Genomic DNA, 18,753 nt, shown 5'->3' with positions numbered 1-18,753 from the left:
CCCTCCAAGTCCCTATTCCCTCTCTCAGGGGGGGGCTCAGCTATTAATAAAAGGCACAAGCTGTGACTAAGCATGTTTTAAAATATAATTATTAACCAAGCATCAATCCTGACTGGATGTAATCACCCCCTGAAGGCACCAGATTTACTAATTAGGTGCCTTGCAAAAAGCTTATTCACAACTTCTAGATTAATTGCAGAAGATCAATTGCTCGTTAACAGAGATGCTGCCTTCCTTCTCCAGCTAATAAAGTGTCACTTGCCGGGGCCCTGAGCAGCGACTTGTCTAGGGCTCTGGTTCTGTGGCCCAAGAACCCAAGTACCTTTCTGCCTGTCTACCTTCCTGGCCTGGTCCAACCTCCCACCTTCCCATGCTGCCCAAGAGAGGCTGTCCCTGGGCTGGCAGCGGACAGTCACCACATGGTCACCCCTGGAGCAGTGTTAGCTTCCACTCAGGGGCAGCAGAAGCCACTGTCTAGGTACAGCTGGGCCTCAAGTCCCGGAGGCAGATGGCTGGGTCCTGAGCACACAGCTTAGGGGCTGCAGCTGGGACTGCTGCTCAATTGGCAGCTTGGAAGTTTAACCCTCACTTGTCCTGTACTATACCAGTTTGTTACCATCACTGAAGGGACCTGTTCCTGGAGCCCTGTCTCTCCTGCCACATGCCCAGGCACTGGGGACCCAAAGCCTCATGGTCCTTTAATGACGCTTCAGGCAGTGTATCACCGAAACCAGATCCTTGCCCCAGAGATAGGAGCCTGTGAGGACCATGCAAGCAAGGACTCTTCCAGGCCTAGTAGGGCATGGATTGCCTCCTACTTATGCATCTAAATACACCTGGTCTGTTCTCAAGTCTCCCTGCACTACTGTCTGGTCTTATGCGGCTTTCTGAGCCCACCACAGCCCTTGCCTAGTCTCTAGTCCAGCGTGGCAACCTGCTGAAATGCCAGTCTGACCGTTCCCCTATTCCCTTTACCACCCTGTGCCTCTGCCCAGCTACCACAAAACCTGTAGCACACAAATTGTCAAAAGGACAGTGTGAGCCTACAAGCTGAAGAGTCACACCGCTAACAGATGTGCACATGCCCATGTGTACTTACACACAACACCCTTCCCAGGCACACTGTGTGCCACCCACATGTGCACATGTATGATGTGCTCAACCTAAAGGCCCTAAGTGAATGGAGGATGCATCATAGGCATCTGTACAACCCTGCAAGTGCCTGAACATCTGCAGCGGCCTGCATCCAGTCACCACAGGCTCCAGCTCTTGGGGCACAGAGTGCGACTTGAGGAGACAGTTTGGTGGGGAGAGGAGTCTAAGTTCCTCCTGCCTCAGGCTCCTCCCAGGCTCCTCACCCAGCCAGGGCAGAGGATCCACAGCTACAGAATTCAGCAAGTGAGAGAAGCTAGAGAGGAGAACTCACACCACCATCGGCTACACACTGCTCACTTCATACAGAGACAGCCAGACATGGGGAGAGCCTCAGAAGTGCTCGGGGACAAGACTGAGTATTCCAACCCAAAGGGACCCTTCCTATTTGCCCCTGGGATTCACTCCAACACCCCCACAGACATGTGCTTGGAGCTTGCTCGGGAGCTAGTCCCTGTGTTCAATCCCATGGGAGAAGATTGAATAATACAAGGTCCCAGCCTAGAGCAAGCTCACAGACCAGCTTGAGAGATAAGATGCAGCGTGCAGAGTTAACATGGGCAGAAAGTGATAAAGGCCAGGAGAGCAGGAAAGACAGGGGCAGCAGGGATGGCTTCTCGCAGCAACAGTCACTGGAGGGCGGGTGGGTGGAGGAGAGAGAGCCTGCGTGAGGTTGAACCCTCAGCAACATCCAGAGCTACGGAGCCAGCACCCTTTGGAGGAGCATGAAGGGCAGTTGAAGGTAGCTGTGCCTCTGCCCTTCTCCATCCATCACCTGCCCCTCCCCAGGCTGTCTATAATTCATCTATTAGAGAAGGAAAAATCAATGCTTACCAACATAAATTAAAACGCAAGAAGGGAACTGCCATAGTGAAGGCAGAGTCTGTGAGCGGAGAGAAATTCCATGGGCATCCGGAGCACAGTGTAGGGGTCTCAAGGGACAGAAAAAGTGACTGGCCAGTAGGTCCAGGGAGCCCACAAGGGCCCTGTTGGAACAAGTCTGTCTTTTCTACAGCGTTATCCGCAGGGAGCATGGGGACCCTCTCATCGAGGAGCTCAATCCTGGTGATGCTCTGGAGCCTGAGGGCCGAGGCACAGGTAAGGCACCTGGAGGCTTCAGCGGCTCTGCCAAGCTCTACACAGCCCACACCCTTGGAGGAGCAAGATGTCAGGCAGCCAATCTTGTCACTGCTGTCCTGAGTCCAAGGGTAGGACGAGAATGGAGGAGAGCCGTGAACCCAAGGCAGGAGGCAGGGAAGGAGACCACCCCTCCTCCCATCCCCAGGGCTGCTAAGGGAGGAGCAGGATTGGTGGGAAGCAACTGTTTTTCTGGCCATGCCTTGCTGTGTAGAGATAGGGAGGTTGAGGGATGTGCCCCTCTGCTGCCTGGCAGGCGTCCCATGTCTGACCCTTCCCCGCACCCGGCAATCAGCTCAGTGTTAGGCAAAGAGCACTTGACTGGGAGTCCTAGGACCCAGGTCTGTAGTTACCTTATTTTCTGGGTTTTGTTTTCCACAAAATGAGAGTATCTGCCTTTCTCACCTCTGGGTTGTAAAGAGGACCAGAAAGAGACCATGCCTGTGCAAACACTGGAGAAGTTGGAAAACAAAAACAAAAACACTATGTAAATAAAGAAGTGTATCATTCAAACCACAAGAAAAGCAAGGTAATAATGTGCACCCATCCCGTCCGTCCATGAAGATTCAGGGAAAGGAAGAGAAGCCTGTCTGTGAATTCCTGTCTTGAGCTGGATGATGGACAGGAGGGAGATGGGCCTGCAGCCCTGTTCCCGCCCCAACACTTCTCTCCTTTTGCCTTCACACTCATGGCCATTGTCGCCACACCAGGGAGCCCCTCCTCCCCCTTGGTCTAGTGGCTGATGGCTAGAGGTGAAATCTGTGTTGTTTGTAGGGGGCGTGGTGACCGACTTCGATGGAGATGGGATGCTGGACCTCATCTTGTCACATGGAGAGTCCATGGCTCAGCCACTATCTGTCTTCCGGGGAAATCAGGTGTGTGCCCATCCCAGGGCCCTTAGCTCCCGGCCTGGTGTGCTCTCAGGGACCCAGGAAGGCACAGGAACCTGGGCTTGCTAGCCAGCATGATGGGAAGTGAAAAGCCTCGGACCCAGAAGCCCTTAAGTTCCCAGCCGGAAGAACCATTTCCAGGAGACTCCCTTGCTCAGCTCCCTGCCTTCTGCCTCAAACGTTCCCCACAGTCATTTGGCTTTCCCTCCTTCCTGCAATCTTTGCCCACATGTCTCCCTCTTTTCTCTTCTGCACCTCCTCCTCCTCCTCCTCCTCCTCCTCCCCTTCCTCCCCTTCCTCCCTCCCTCCCAGCATTCCCGCCTCCCTGCTCTATGCCAGCTTGGCTGATGCCTGCCACCTTCCTCCCCCGCAGGGCTTCAGCAACAACTGGTTGCGTGTGGTGCCTCGCACCCGGTTTGGGGCCTTCGCCAGAGGCGCCAAGGTTGTACTCTACACCAAGAAGAGTGGGGCGCACCTGCGGATCATTGATGGGGGCTCCGGCTACCTATGTGAGATGGAGCCCGTGGCACATTTTGGCCTGGGTGAGTCGGGGCCCATGGGGACAGTAGCAGATTCTGCAACTAAGTCTTGCAGTGTGCCCTGTGATGCATCTTCACTATGGCACCACAAGGGATGCCCGCAAGGTGCCCTGTGATGCAACTTCACTATGGCATCACCAGGGATGCCCACTGTAAAGGCAACCGCTTACGTTCTGTAGTGAGTCTGTGCTCAAAAGAAAGGAATGGGGGAGGGAAGGTTGGCCCTTACCTGCAGGAGCCCCCACCCCAGGGCCTCTGTGGACTTAGCTCACCTTGGAGTCAGAGTACTTAATTCTCCATCTGCCCAGGCCAAAGCCTTGTTCACATGCCGATCTCCACTGACTATGACTCCAGAGCTGTAGCTGGAGTTTTTCCTGCCTGGCCCACAGTCAGGACAAATCTCTGCCACCCGCCAGTCCCACAGCCGCTCAGACCCAACCAAGTAAACACAGAGACTTTATATTGCTTACAAAACAGTATGGCCGTGGCAGGCTTCTTGTTAACTATTCTTATATCTTAAAGTAACGCATTTTTACAAATCTATACCTCACCACGTGGCTGGTGGCTTATCAGCATCTTCACATGCTGCGGGTCATGGCAGCGGCTGCAGCGTCTCTGGTCATGGCGGCGGCTGCAGCATCTCTGGTCATGGCGACGGCTGCAGCATCTCTGGTCATGGCGGCGGCTGCAGCGAGGCTACTTCTGCCTTGTCCTTTTATTTCTCCTCTCTGCTAGTCCCGCCTATCTTTCCTGCCTAGCCACGGCCGATCAGGTTTTATTTATTAACCAATCAGAACAACTTGACATACAGACCATCCCCCAGCACAGCCAAGTGCAGACCATCTCAAACACCTGCACTCAGGCCCATGGTCCTAATCATCCTCTATACGGACCTGCTGGGTAAAGCCACGAGAAACCCAAGAAGGGCTCCCACAGGACTTACAGAACATCCCACAGCACAGAGCAGCTGCCCCCTGACCTCTCAGGAGCTAGTTCCGTTTTTAAGATGCTGATGACTTCCTCAGATGGAAGGCTTGGAGCCCTGAGTTTTTAATGAGCACAAAGTCACCCCAAGGGGTGAAGGCTGGCTCTGGGTGGAGGATGGGATTCTAGAAAACCCTGCCCTTTTATATGTCTAAAAGCAGCAATCTGCACACATCACGAAGCAGATCAACAGCATGCCCCTGGTGCTGCTGAGCTACTGCTGCCCAGCTTTCAGAATGGCCCACAATTATGCTGCTAGGGGCTGGGCAGCTTCCAGACACGGGAGAAGCTGGCTCTCTCACTGCGGTGGGCCATAAGCTGAAAATGGCTTGGTGGGTCATAGTTTTAGTTTTGTATTTATTATTAGTGTCTGGGGGGAGGGGGTATTCGTGCATGGGGTGGTCAGGGGACAATGTTTGTGAAGTTGTCTCTTCCACCTTTATGTGGCTTCCAGGGATTGAACGAAGGTCACCAGGCTTGCTTGGCAAGTACCTCTACCTGCTGAGCCATCTCACTGGCCTGCCTGTTTGGTAGATTATTTTTAAAAAGAAAAACTATGCTGAGTGGTGGTGGTGCACGCCTTTAATCCCAGCACTTGGGAGGCAGAGCCAGGTGGATCTCTGTGAGTTCAAGGCCAGCCTGGTCTACAGAGAGAGTTCCAGGACAGCCAGGACTACACAGAGAAACCCTGACTCAGAGAGAGAGAGAGAGAGAGAGAGAGAGAGAAGAAAAACTATAGGTATGCCCCAGCTGTTACAGGTGCTCCTTGATCCATCCTGGGCTTCCATGCCACCGTAGTTAAAGGATCTTACACTGGAAGCATTGCATTAGTAAGCACATCAAGGCGACACATCCTCGATGCAGCGTGGTAAGCTGCGAGTGTCGGCTGTTCCCTTCCTGACTATCCACCACTGCCCAGTGTCCCAAGAGAGGACCATAATGTCTATTACTGGATGGGGTGGTGTGGGATTGGGGCAGTAGCAGCCCATTCAAGGTCCTATGTTCAGTTTCCACTTGAATGTCTCTTGTTTTTCACATCATAATGCAGTCAAAAAATTACAAATGCCGTCATCAGAAGTTGGGGGGGCAGAGTCTCTAATATCCCTAACTATGCATCTCAGAAAAATGAAAAAATAGACACACAAAGATCTCTGCACTGGTATTCATAATAGTGTTATGTTTGAGAGCTAAAAACCAGAAGCAATGGCCCAGTGGTGGCAGCGCACGCCTTTAATCCCAGCACTCAGAAGGCAGAAGCAGGTGGATCTCTGAGTCTGAGACCATCCTGGTCTACACAGTGAGTTTCAGGACAGCCAGGGCTACACAGAGAAGCCCTGTCTCAAAACAAAATGAAACAGAAACAGAAACAATGCAAGTGTCCTTTGGTGGGTTAATGTTTCAACTCACTGTGGTACATTGATGCTGTAGAATGTGGTTTGGCAATAAGAGGCCTTTGGTGAGTAAAGAAGTCTCATGGCCAAAGTCACCTTCCCCAAATGACGAAGTCACAGAGCTGAAGACGGGCAGTTCCAGGGTAGAAGTAGTGAAGGGCATCTCCACAGTGATGGGCGCCAAGTGTCTCAGTGAGAGTGGCTACATGAATCTAATGTGTGATTCGTGACGTAGAACTGCTCACACACCTGTTCCCATGGCAACGCCCCGACTGCAGTGTGGTACAATCATGAAGCAAGCCATAACCACCTGGACAACTGTCTACATGAACCCTTCTGCATTATCTTCATGTCTGCTGTGTCTCCAGTTATGTCCAAAAAATGTTTTTTAAAAATGTGGAGGTTAGAGGGAGATATGAAAATTCTTCAGGGAGTATGCAGGGATTACAATTAATGGGGAAAAGACTGAGGAAGAGGCAGGCCAGGAGTTAAAGCATTTCAGTCAAAGATTCCCCGGCTCTAACCAGATGCTCTCCGTGTGTTAGCACCTCATGAGGTGATATGATTTTAATATAAAAAGATTAGACAATATGTTCTCTAATCGATAAGTATATAGCCACATTAATATTAAGCACACATCATATGTGCACAGAAAAAATAAAGAAAAGACAAAGAGCATAAGCCGTTCCATCTGAGTGGCTAGATTACTACAGGGACTGCCGCTTGTTCTGGACACAGTGCTGGGCACTCGGTACTCACAAGCTGGTCCTCGTGAGTACCCTCAGATGGGCGTTATTCTCTCCATCTTGGAAATGAGGAAGCTATGGATCCAAATGCTAAATGAAGCCTGCCTGTGAGCTCATGGTTCTCAAATGGCGGAGCTGGGATTCAAACTCAGGCCTGCCTGAAAATGTGGTTCGTGTTTTCTACCATATGTTCTAGTATATGTGTGCGCATTCTGGTTTTTATAGGGAACACATAATATTTATGTAGTCTGAGAAAGAAGTAATAAATAGTTAGGGGACCCAAGGCCTAGTTATATGAGCGTGTTCCCTGGCGATCGCGCTTGGATGGGCTAGCCTGAGCCTGGGGCATCTGTCACTCCGAGGGCAGCTATTTGCTATGCTGGCCCTAAAGGTACAAGCTGACTTTTAAACATGGAGGCCTCTCTTTTGCAAACCAGCAGTAGCTGACTCCTACAGAATGCTTCGAGTATGCAGGGCTTTGCCCAGATTCTTCATCAGTTCTCCTGGGAACTTGATGAATTATGAACCGTAGTCCATACTTTACAGGCCAGAAAACTGAGGTTCCGCTTAAACACACTAACCCAGTTCACAGCTCCAGAGGGTGGGGAGGGGCTGGCTTTGGACCCCTCCCTAGAAACAGAGTTGCTGGGCTTGGTGACGCCACCTCCCCCCAGCTTCTCTGCCTCTTTCTTCCCGGTGTGCACATCCCCTCAGCTTATGGGTATCCCAGAAGGCCATTCAAGCACCAAGGTGGCTGCTGTGGTTTCAAAGGTGAAATGTTTATCAAGCTGGATGTCAGCCCGTTCCACAGGCTAGAAAAGGAAATTGAGGCTCCCAGAATAGACCAACAGAGCTGGGCTGGGGCTGTCTGGCCCCACATCCTGTGGACTGTCTCTGGTATTTTGTGTATTAGGAGCCTCCCTGGGTCCTTTCCAGGATCTGTCACCACCAGGGGAAGAGCCTGCTTCCTCAACTAGGCAGCTCACAGGATCATTTGATAAGACCCAGGGTGCTTGGGGGCCAACTGCCGCCCATGCTGTACACACTGCACCAGGCCAGAGGCCCCTCCTGATACCAGCCCTCAATACTGGGCCAAAAAATGGGATTTGCTGTTGGTTTGAACCAAACTGCTGCAAGGGTCCCCCACCCTACCCCAATCAGGCTCCCCCCTTTGTAGGGCTCCCTTCCCAGAAGGACACATACTCTCAGGAACAGACCTTTGCTAATTACCTGAGGCCGACAGTGACCCTCAGACATCAGAGCAGCTCTAGGGACTAGACCAGAAGCCTAAACAGTGAGGCAGGCCAGCTCCATCCCTGCCTCTTCAGGACGCCCTAGGATTCCAACAGGTTCTTTATGGACTGAGCATAGTTGTCCCTCCTGACTGACAGGGAAGCCAGCCACAGGGCAGAGCAGGCAGTCAGGGAGATAGTGGGGGAACCAGGTGTTGGGAATGACTGGGGGAAAAAGAGCAAAGGAAGAGAAACAGGGCAGAAGCAGAAGGCAAGAGAGACAGGAAGACATGCTGCCAGTCTGCTGGGCAAACCCAGGAAGTCCCATGCAGGGCTGTCCCGGATGCATCCTGCACTGATGCATGTCCCGGATGCATCCTGCACTGCTGTGGAGCCTTGAGAGGATGAAGCACGTGAAATCATCCATGCCCTGGACAGCTTTGCCAAGTGCGGAGACTGGAAGAAGGGCTAGCAAGATAGCGGGAACTTAGAAGGCAGGGGCTGAGAGCATTCCAGAGGCCAGGCTAGCTTGAACCAAGGCCCAGGGGTGGGTGTATTCTGTTAGAGGGATAGGAACAGAGCTTGGGAAGTGGGGGCCAAGCTCCCCACGGTCTCCAAGGGAGGCTGGATGATGGGCAGAGGGGATATCCTGGCAGGTCCAGGAAAGCCAGAGCCAGCGCTGAGGTGAGAAGATGTGTGCGTGCAGGGGCAGCAGCCTCACAGCACTTGTTCTTAGAGTCCTCTTAAAACATTTCTCTCGATTGTGAGAACAATGTGTATTGATTACAGGAAAATGAGACAATACAACAAATCATAAAAAGAAGTAAGAATCACCCACAGTCCTCATCACAGTGCTTAGACTGTTAAGTAAAAAAAAAACACAAACATTCCCCTCATTCACTCCAGCTCGGTTTGGTTCAATTCAGTTCATGTCCACTGAACACCTACGAGCTACCCACCAGTATCTGGATCAAGGGCCTGACCTTGAGCACCCCTGTATTCTAGTAGTAAGAGAAGCAGGGAATACTTGATGAACAGAATAAGTGGGTGAAATAGACCATGTTAAGATTGTATTAGGAGCCACAAAGAAAGAAAATGCCAAGCAGGGAGAGGGGTTAGGAGTAGAGTGGAAAAGGGACAAGCAGCAATTTTCAAATGTGAGGCCAAGCTTCTAATAAGCCTTTATCCCATGCAATACACACAGGGCACATTTATAGATGCACATACTACTTAGCTTTGTTGTTTGTTTCTTTTTTTTAAAGAATGAAACAAAAATGATGGCATTTCCTCCGTTTGCTCTTTTCCTCTCCTGAACAATAAATGCCTGGCCATCCCTCCAAGTCTATGCACATCTCTTTTATTTTCCTCTAGCGCCGCAGAGTATTTCACTGTGTGGCGGCATTCATAATTTATTTACCAAGTCCCCTGTTGATGGACAGCTAGATTGTTTCCAGTTCTGTGCAGTTGGAGGTGATAAGGAGGCTGTCTAGATCACGTATTCAAGAAAGGCCTGCCCTGGGGTGCTGCGTGGCTGAGAGGCAGAGTAGGGGGTGAGGCTGTGTCCAGGGGCCAGATCTGGAGGGGAGAGGGCTGCAAGAAGCCCTCCTGGCATACAGTTCCAGCCCAACCTAAACAACTCTGCTCCCTGGTGGTCCTCTCTCCATGAATCACTCCCCACTGATTCCTTCTGATGTTGCCGCAAGGTGTGGTGAGCTGGCGTTGGTGTGTGAGCACAGAGGTGAGTACACATGTATGCATACAACATCGGCCCTTCTCGGCCCCGCAGGATGCAGCAGACTCCCGAATGCACTTGCTGAGGCACACCCGCCTGCAGCTGCCTCTCCAAACGCTCCCATAAGGACAGACGACTCAGACCTTGCATGTGTTCTCACCTCCCTCCCTAGAAAACTGAGCTGTGCTGCACCAGGCAGTAAAATTCTCAGGGACCTTTGCCAGCCTTGTTCTGCAGCCCCCCCCCCCCCACCCCCCGGGATCTACTCCACTATGTAGGGCATTATGGGTCTTGTTCCTCCTCAGAAGACCCTGCCCTCCCTCCGGGGAGTCCTAACCACATTCTGCAGTTCGGCCCTGGCTTGTCCCTACCCCTCCGGGGTGTAGACCACCTGCTGGCTTCATAAATAAACCTTTCTGTTTATGGTGTTGAATACTGCTCACCCAGCCCCCACAGGGCTGCCGCTGCGTTTCCTGAGCGCCAGTAGGTTGAACCAGTGTACAGCCAAGCCCAGCAAATAACAACAAGTACCGCTAGCCCACTCGGTCCCCGAGTGCCCCCCACTGTGGGCACCCACTCCAGCTCTCCCAACTCCGCGCATTGATGCCATCCCACCCCCACCCCCACGTCCCTCCCTTCAGTTAATTGTTTGTGAGTGACTCAGAGCTGCCTCCAAACCGGCTGGTGCTCATTTAGGGAAGGAAAAGTCAGTGCCCCACATAAAAATGGCTTTATTAAAGTGCAAAAATATTCCACCAACTGTATTCCCACCATCTGTTTTGCTTGTAATTCTGAAAAGCACAATGCCATGTGGCTCCCTGGCCTTTGTCCTTTCAAAGCTGCTAGAGGCAACTCCCCGCTGTTCCTGACCTATGTCTCTGCTGGGTAACGGCCCCGCCTAGGCAGACCTCTCCTGCACATAGGCCGGGCCGCGTGGCCGCTTCACCTCAGAGGCTGAGAGACAGGCCCTGCAGTTGTACAGCTTTGGGAACACCGGAGATGCCTGGCTGGCGGCCTAGAGCCGAGGAATCTGTCTCCCTGTCCAAGGACTCGAGCCCGGGTTCCAGCACTAGCTCAGAGTAACCCCAAGTCCCTTCCGACCTTGCCAGGTCTCGGTGTTTAAATTCAGAGAATGGGCACAAAATGCCCACCTTGCAGGCGCAAAGACTCCAAAGCTCTTCCCTAGCTCCTGCCTCCCTACCCCCCACCTAATAACATCCTTCCGCTCTGCTCCCCCCAACTTTGAACTTCTGCATCTTCAAACACAGCTTACCCTTTCACATGTCTTCTTACCAAACTCACCACCCTACTTTGAATGCTTTTTTTCTCTGCCACCGTCCTCACTGAGGGGCACGTCTCCTCACAAGCCCTCCCTCACTCTTTATGGCATCACCTTGTTCATTAGTCCCGCAGCAATCGGCTCTCTCCAACTTGCTTGGGTCCTTTTTGTTCAATGCTGAATCCTAGATCCTGTCCAGCATCTGGTGCAGGATGGTCACTGAGTAAGGGAAGAGTAGTGTACTAAGGCTGAAGCAGACAGAGGCTCTGGGGTCACACAGGCCTTAGGTGAGTGACTGGGCGATTTCCTTGGCCTCTCCAGGTCTCAGTGTTCTCTAAGATGAAGATTATATAGACAACACCTTCCACATGAAGGTGTGAGGAGCTGATGTGTTCACACCATGAAGCATTTGGTCTGGTCTGGGCATGCTGTCAGTGTTCAGCGTTACTAACAACCTGTCTAAGCGTGCCGAGAGTAACAGGTCATCCATGGGGCAGTACTCTTACTCCAGGGGGAAAGGTTGTGCTTCCCTGGACAGTGGGGCTTTGAGCCTGCACCCCCAAGTCTCAGACAAAGAAACTAAGGTCCAGAAAGGATGGCGTACTCATCTAACGGCCCCTCCCTGGTATTCAGGGAGAGAGAACCTGATCTAGAGCCACACGCGCCAGTGCGGGCTGCAAATTTGAGTTTATGAATATTCCTCAACTCCTTGAGTTATTTGTGGCTTCAGTCAGGCTGTAAAATGTATTCATGGAGCCGTTCTGTTGGCCTAGGTGAGAAACGCTTGCTTTTGTCTCCTTTTTTTAATGGAAAATGTTTGCTTTTCACGTGTGCCACTTAATTTGGGCACTGCACGCCCTAAAAACACCAAATTCATGAGCTCACGATTCTGCTTCAAAACAGAAAATCTATACTTGGCCCCCTTCAGTCTCTCTCCCACCCCCTGCTCTAGGACTTGGGGGTGGGGGTAGCAGTCAGGCCGGCTGAGAAGCCGCCTCTGACTAGACAAAGGTGGGGGCCAACCAAGCCAGGGCCTCTGTGGGAGGCACGGGCTGTGGGCACAAGTCCTGTCCTCTGAGCCCCTCCCGGGACTGTCCCAGCACCCTTCCTTGGGTGTGCTGAGCACTGCCTGCTTTCCCTTATGACCTGAGAACGGCCCACAGGTGATGGCCATCAACCCCCACCCCACCCCACCCCCACCCCGGTGTCACCATCATTAGCCAGATCTTGCTATAGGTTAACCTGCTTCCTTAGGCAGGAGCTGGGCACACCTTGGCAGCACCTCAACACCTGACCAGTCTTCCCAACCCACTTTTTGCCGTTGACAGAGCATGCTGCTCTAGGGGTGTGCATGATGGATTCGCAGGGGACATTGTCTGAGCTTTGTGGGTGTCATTTGTAAACATCTCAGATCTGCAGAGTGGCCTTTCTCTCCCCCTGTCTTTCCTGGGTCTTTATTTACAGCGCAGCTCCAGTGCCTCCTCCCCAGGGAGTGTGTCCCCGACCACTGCACAGGGCCTTGGCCAGCACCCAGGTCTTTACCCCAGTGTCTGCCTTTCCTTCCCATCACACGGCTTATCAATATCTGACACGATTTATGTGTTCGTCTACTGGCCTGCCTCCCAAATGGAGAGGGAAACCCATGAGGGGACATTCCCAGTGACAAAATAGAGCTTGGCTCCTCGCACAGCTCCGTAAATAGAAATATCAGAGGCATGCTCGGAAGGTCACAGCGAGTTGGCTGCAGAGCTAGGACTTGTCCCCAGGACTCCCAGCCACCTGCTCCCCATCATGTCTTTTCATCATATCAAGCAAGTGACAGAGCCAGGATTTGAACCCCTGGCTCTGAAGTCAGCCTGCTTACCATCACGCCGTACAGCTCCCCAGATTCAACCTCCTGCTGCCCACTCTGTTGGCTAGGATAAAAGTCCTCCAACACGGCAGCCGCCAGCATCGTGTGGCCGTTGAGTTGTCAATTAATTTCAATTTAGTAAAATGTTAAATTCAGTTCTTCGGTCAGTCTCATCCTGCATGTGGCCAGGGGCTAGTGCACTGGACAGGGACGCACCAGGCCTTTCCATCACCGCAGAGCGGTCGATTGGACAGTAGGGCCCCGAGGAGGAGCTTCCTCAAATCTGTCTGACTCATTCCCACGGCCCTTGGACGAGTGCCTTATTTACTGACTCTCTCTGCTAACATACTTACGCTAGTACTCCAGGGGCCCTCCCTCCTCCTCTCCTGACCCCTGTCCTTTCTCCAACAGGAAGGGATGAAGCCAGTAGTGTGGAGGTGACGTGGCCAGATGGCAAGATGGTGAGCCGCAGCGTGGCCAGCGGGGAGATGAACTCGGTGTTGGAGATCCTCTACCCCAGGGATAAGGACAAACTTCAGGACACAGCCCCACTAGAGGTGGGCCAAGGCCTCTGGACCTCATAGTCCAAAAAAAAAAAAAAAAAAAAAAAAGCAGGGACCACCACCCACAACCCTTGGGGTAAATCTATACACTTGCTCTCTAGAATGATAGGGATGACAGCTCCATTTGTAGTTTCGCAACACACCATACCCCCCTCAGCTTCTCACAGAATCCTGGGGGCTTGGTAGGCAATGTGTTTTGCACCCATTTTACAGAGGAGGAAACCAGAGGCCTAGAAAGTAACCCAAAGCTAGCTAAGGTAACATAGGCAGTTATGTACTGAGTTGAGAACTGAACCCTAGTCTCCTGCTGCCTTGGTGGTATTTTCTGAATACCTGAAGAGGCCTCCTATTAGCACTGGATGAGGCTCAGACCACAAACCGGGGTTCTTGAGCCTCTTGGGGGTACAGTTCTGGTCCAGTTTCGGGTCCATCAGGTACATAGACTCAAGTACAGGGAGAGTTTGAATCACATGTTCTTGCCCTCCCCACCCCCACCACCATCTCCACCCTCAGTGCAAGGCAGAACAAAAGGAGGGCTGCCCTCAGGCCCAGGCTAAGAGCATCTCTCGGGCCGTAATCAGGGGGACAGCTGCTCTGTGGCTGTGACAAGGAGGGGACCCAAGACGAGGCCTCTCAACTCACAAGTGTCTCTGCTTCTGCCACCTTGCAGTGCGGACAAGGATTCTCCCAGCAGGACAATGGCCATTGCATGGGTGAGTCACCTCTAGGCACCAGAGGAAGGGGCAGAAGCTGGGCTCTTCCTGAGGACTATCAGCCGACCCTACCAAGGCCCAAGATGCAGACAGGGGTTAGAAAGACAGGGGGCGGAAGACGCCATTGGTCCTGAGGGATCCAGGTGCCGACACAGCCAACCCGGGACTCCCCGAAGTGAGAGTGGCATTAGCCCCCACAGGCTGACCCTCTTCACTCCTGGGCATTGGCCGGCCTGCCACGCCTATCAGAACAAACCCCAGGGACGGGTACACACTGCCACACAGACACTGAGATGGTGACAGATAGGCTTCACCCGGCCGGAAAGCAGAGCGGAAACAGTCTATGGCCAGCCTGAAGAGCAGCCAGCCCGGGGACTAAGAGATGGCGGTGAAGCTGATTGTGGGAGGCATTGGGGCACAGCGGGGTGTGGAATGTAATCACAGTGCAGATAGGAGACCGCAGCCTGGTCCAGCACAGGGGAGGCTGGTAGCTTCCAGATGCCAGGTCAGTGAGGGTCTCATGACTTCCTCAAGTCTCCCAGTATGCTATGAAGGGGCAAGTCTAGCAGCCCAGGGTCCAGAAGACGTCCAACCCAAAGCCTTACATCCTGATTACTTACAATGAGGACTTAGGGTGAGGATTCTTTCTTCCTTAGACCCAGAGAAAACTAGACACAGCCTCACCCTTGTGGAGCTCACAGCTAATAGAGAGGCCCACATATGAACAGCTGACAGCCATATGTGGGGCCAGGGATGGAATGAGCAGGAAAGTACCAAGGGAGTTGTTAAGCGCTCTGGGGTAGGTCCCAGAAGAAAGCCTAGAGAAATCGAGGTCAGTCTGGGACCTGAGGGATGGTGAGTAGGACAGCCAGAGAAAGAGGAGGCCGTGTGCCCATGAGGACGCTGCCTGGGCCTAGGACTGCAAAGCGAGGAAGCACAGCGCGAGGGCTAGGGTGGCTAGAGGAAGACGTGACTCTCCCATACTGTCCATGACCCCACTGTGGTCACATGATAAGTGGACAGCACAGGCACGTGAGACCTCAGAGTCTTCACTGCGTACTGAGATGACCCTTTGAGACTTCGCCGGTCTAGCACCTCTTTCTGCCTGTCACCCAGTAGGCCCTCTACATGGTACTAAGCACCACGTCAGACTCTGGGGATGCAGCCAAGTGCCTCTGGTAGAGGGGTCAGACCTCAAACACAGGACTACACGGCGTGATAAAAATGGTTTAGAAACCCTATCAGCAGGGTGCTCTCTGGGGACTCTGAGCAGAGAAGTCAGAAAGAGCCACTGGTGAAGGGACTTTTAAGTCGAAACCACAAGGATTAGAAGGACCAGCCCCAGAAAGAGCTGAGGGGAGAGCTTTCCTGGCAGAGGACGAGCAAAGAAGGGCCTGAGTTTGCCACAGGGCTCTCAGAGGTGCTGTTACGGCTGAGATGAGACCGAAGGGCAGCAGTACAGGCCAAGGAGGGGCTTGAGGCTCCGGGAAGGAGTCCGGACCTCGTTCTTAGGCCCTTGGAAGCTAAGCAGGAGAGTGACCTGATGTGATTCACATTTTTAAAAGATCACTCTGGCTGCTGGATTGGAGGGAAGCATGGAAGCCAGGAGGCCAATAAGGCGGCCGCTGCAGAAATCCAGGCAAGAGACCATGGGGGCTGGGCATAGGGTGGTGGCCGAGTGAGGAAGGTGGACAGATGAGAAACGTGCTTTGGGGCAGAGTGGACTGCACCCTGGGCTGAGGAAGTGGGAGGATGGGGAGGTAAGTCTGATTTCTGTTGGTGTGGCTGAGCAGTTGGCGGTGGCGTTGACAGAGCTGTGGAAGATGCGAACAGGGGACAGAAGAGGCTTAAGGGCTGAGGGAAATCAGAGTTCCGTTTTGGAAATGATCAGTCTGAGGTGTGTATTAGACATCCAAGTGGAACTGCCATGTAGGTCATCGGTGATTGGATTCACGAGCTTGGAGCCCAAAGGACAGGTTACGGCTGGAGGTAGGAAGTTTACAGTCATCCACATTTAAAGAGTTTATCCGGAGAAAATGTAGTGTATAGAAGGGGCCCAGGGCCAAGCCTGAGCTCCCCCAATATTCAGGGGTCAAGGACAGGAGGCGCTATCCAAGGGCATTAAAATAAAGAGGCAGGCCCAGCAAGGAGAAGGGACATGCCCGGGGTCACAGGGCAGGTGGGCAGACAGATCCTAAGCTGGGACAGTGCACTGCCCACCTCGCCCTGGTGAGTGGCTCCCTTGCCTTGCAGACACCAATGAATGTATCCAGTTCCCGTTCGTATGCCCTCGAGACAAGCCCGTGTGTGTCAACACGTATGGAAGCTACAGGTGCCGGACCAATAAGAGATGCAGTCGGGGTTTTGAGCCCAATGAGGACGGCACAGCCTGTGTGGGTAAGTGGAACGCTGGCCACGTTCAGTAGCAGAGGGAACATGCCTTGTCCTGGGGAGCGCAGGGGTCTCTGGGTGGGCTCTAGACCACGGTCCTTAGCTTCTGCTTCCCCTGGATTGATGGAGGCTCCTAGACTCACGTTAGATCTCCAGGGGAGACCTGTCAGGCTTGGAGAGGCCCCATCACTGCTACCCCACCTGAAGGGCCCCAGGGTGCTGTGTCCTGATTTTGTGGTTGCCACTCTTCTCCAATCTCCTGAGGCAAGTGTTCCAACCCGGAGGTCAGCCCATGTTTTCAAAGCTGGGGTGGGGAGCAGGTCCTCCAAGTCTCTGTTGGCGCAATCTCTGAACCAGTGTTTGCCTTCTTCTTCCTCCCAAACTCCTTCCTCCCAACCACCCCTTTTCCCTCCCCCATTTTCTATCTCCCCACCCTCTCGTTTTTTTGCAGCTCAAGTGGCCTTTTTAGGTGGGTATTCTTCGGCTGCCTTTAGGCTCTCCGAACCTCTCTCTCAAGCCTCATATCTTTCTCTAGGCCTTGGACTTTGCCTTCAGTTATATGCACTTTAAATCCCATCAATAAAGGAAAAAAAATCTAACAACCTTTGTGGAAAACTATATCTCTCCTGCTGCCTACCTCTCTCCACACCCAATAGAATCTGCCATGTGCTCCTTCAAGTGGACAGCAGGGGTGGCCGTCTTTGAAAAGGGAAGCTGGGAGATACTGGTGCTGCCCTAGTCGTTTGTGAGGCCTTCCTTTGCATTTTTACTGAGACAACAGAAAAGGAAAGTATCTCCTCTCTACCCCATCCTTCATTCCTTCCGAAGAGCCAAGACAGTCCAGTCAGTTCTGTATCTTTGTGAGCTTCTTATTTTGCCCTTAACAAAGATGGCTCCCAGGTGGTTGCTTGCTCAGCTGACTCAGTAATGTATCATGTGCCTGCTCATTTGGCCTGCGCTGTTGCTGCTTTGTACAACCTGATTTCCTATGATTATGAAAGCCTTATTGGGTTGGTGGTGGTGATGGGAAGGGAAAGGGTGGCCCTTTGGGACTGTTGATAAAAATGCTCAAGTTTGAACTTGCTAAGTCTTCCAGCCTCTTTTCTGGAGAAATTATGCCAATAAACTCTCTGCTGGATATTAGCACCTAGCTAGCTGGGGAGGGTGGGTGTGCAAGAGCATGCCGGTTGGAACGCTGTTTTAGCTGTGACCCTTCCACCAGGAGGTACACGAAACAAGTCACGACCTTAGGAAAGCACTAGTCCCAGGCACCGCCAGTGTGGTTGGGTGAGCGAAACAACATTCACACTTGGGGGAGCAGGCAAGGCGTGTGGCATGGGCAAGGGACAGACACAGAGGCAGTGCTCTGGACAGTTTACTTTGGGGAATTCACTTCTTCACTCTGGGTCTCCACTCCCTTTTCATAAATGACAAGAGAGTTGGGTCATTACATCCACACACCCCTTTTCCTCCCCAACTCCTCCCCGTGAGGCTGGACATATGTATGGCTAGTCTCCAGCAGTCCTGGTTTCTAGAAAGAACTTAACAACCCAGCTTTTGCAATATGCTTAGGAACTTGTAAGTGCCTGTAGCCAGAGCACTCTTTGGGGATGATGTAACACCATAGAATATGCTCTCGACCAGCTCTGGAAGTGAGGGCACATTATAAATCACAGATATATTCTTCATGGGGGGAAAAAGTCGCTTGAAGATATAATAAAATCATGCTTAAGAATGCAGCAAGCCTTTTAAAAACATATTTAACAAAAAAACTACCCTTTTCTGATACCATAATAATTCTCCCAATAAATCACAAAATATGAATTCCTTGTAGCTAGTGCTGTTTTTACACTTGGAACCAGAGCTTAAATGAAAAGTTTTAAAATGAAAACAGCTACAATTTCCCTGGGAAGCACATAACAACCTAAAAATCGTTCCGATTCCACCGTGCCATCCCTGGGTATTGACAGAGAATTAAATATCTGAAAGGGCCCCAGACATGAGGCTCAGAGAGATGAAGTGATTGAGGTCACCCTGCCCAAGGTCACAGTGGCAGCTGGTCCCCAAGCCAGGCCTGCGGCCCTTTCCCACCATCTTGGTGAGGGTGAGCGGCGGCAAGCTCACTGCTCAGACTTTTCCCTATTCACCCAGA

At 52.3% G+C, this 18,753-nt stretch overlaps 1 protein-coding gene across 3 annotated transcripts in view; it reads left to right on the top strand.

Annotated features, from left to right (window-relative positions):
- Positions 1-17,685, top strand: part of Crtac1 (cartilage acidic protein 1) — a 144,107-nt gene extending 126,422 nt beyond the window's left edge. The window contains exons 9-15 of one of the 3 annotated variants that reach the window (XM_028888852.2): positions 2,168-2,250; positions 3,064-3,164; positions 3,553-3,721; positions 13,346-13,491; positions 14,168-14,210; positions 16,464-16,607; positions 17,053-17,685. In XM_028888852.2, coding sequence (XP_028744685.1) covers positions 2,168-2,250; positions 3,064-3,164; positions 3,553-3,721; positions 13,346-13,491; positions 14,168-14,210; positions 16,464-16,607; positions 17,053-17,171 — 805 coding nt within the window. In that variant the 3' untranslated portion in view covers positions 17,172-17,685. Of the gene's footprint in view, positions 1-2,167; positions 2,251-3,063; positions 3,165-3,552; positions 3,722-13,345; positions 13,492-14,167; positions 14,211-15,775; positions 16,435-16,463; positions 16,608-17,052 lie in introns of those variants that run through there. The other 2 variants (XM_028888855.2, XM_037206985.1) reach the window with 2 other exon arrangements.
- The last annotated feature ends 1,068 nt before the right edge of the window (positions 17,686-18,753 follow it).

The sequence above is a fragment of the Peromyscus leucopus genome, chromosome 1, assembly GCF_004664715.2.
Source record: "Peromyscus leucopus breed LL Stock chromosome 1, UCI_PerLeu_2.1, whole genome shotgun sequence".
Taxonomy (NCBI): Eukaryota; Metazoa; Chordata; class Mammalia; order Rodentia; family Cricetidae; genus Peromyscus; species Peromyscus leucopus.
This window is presented reverse-complemented; position numbering and strand designations above follow the sequence as displayed.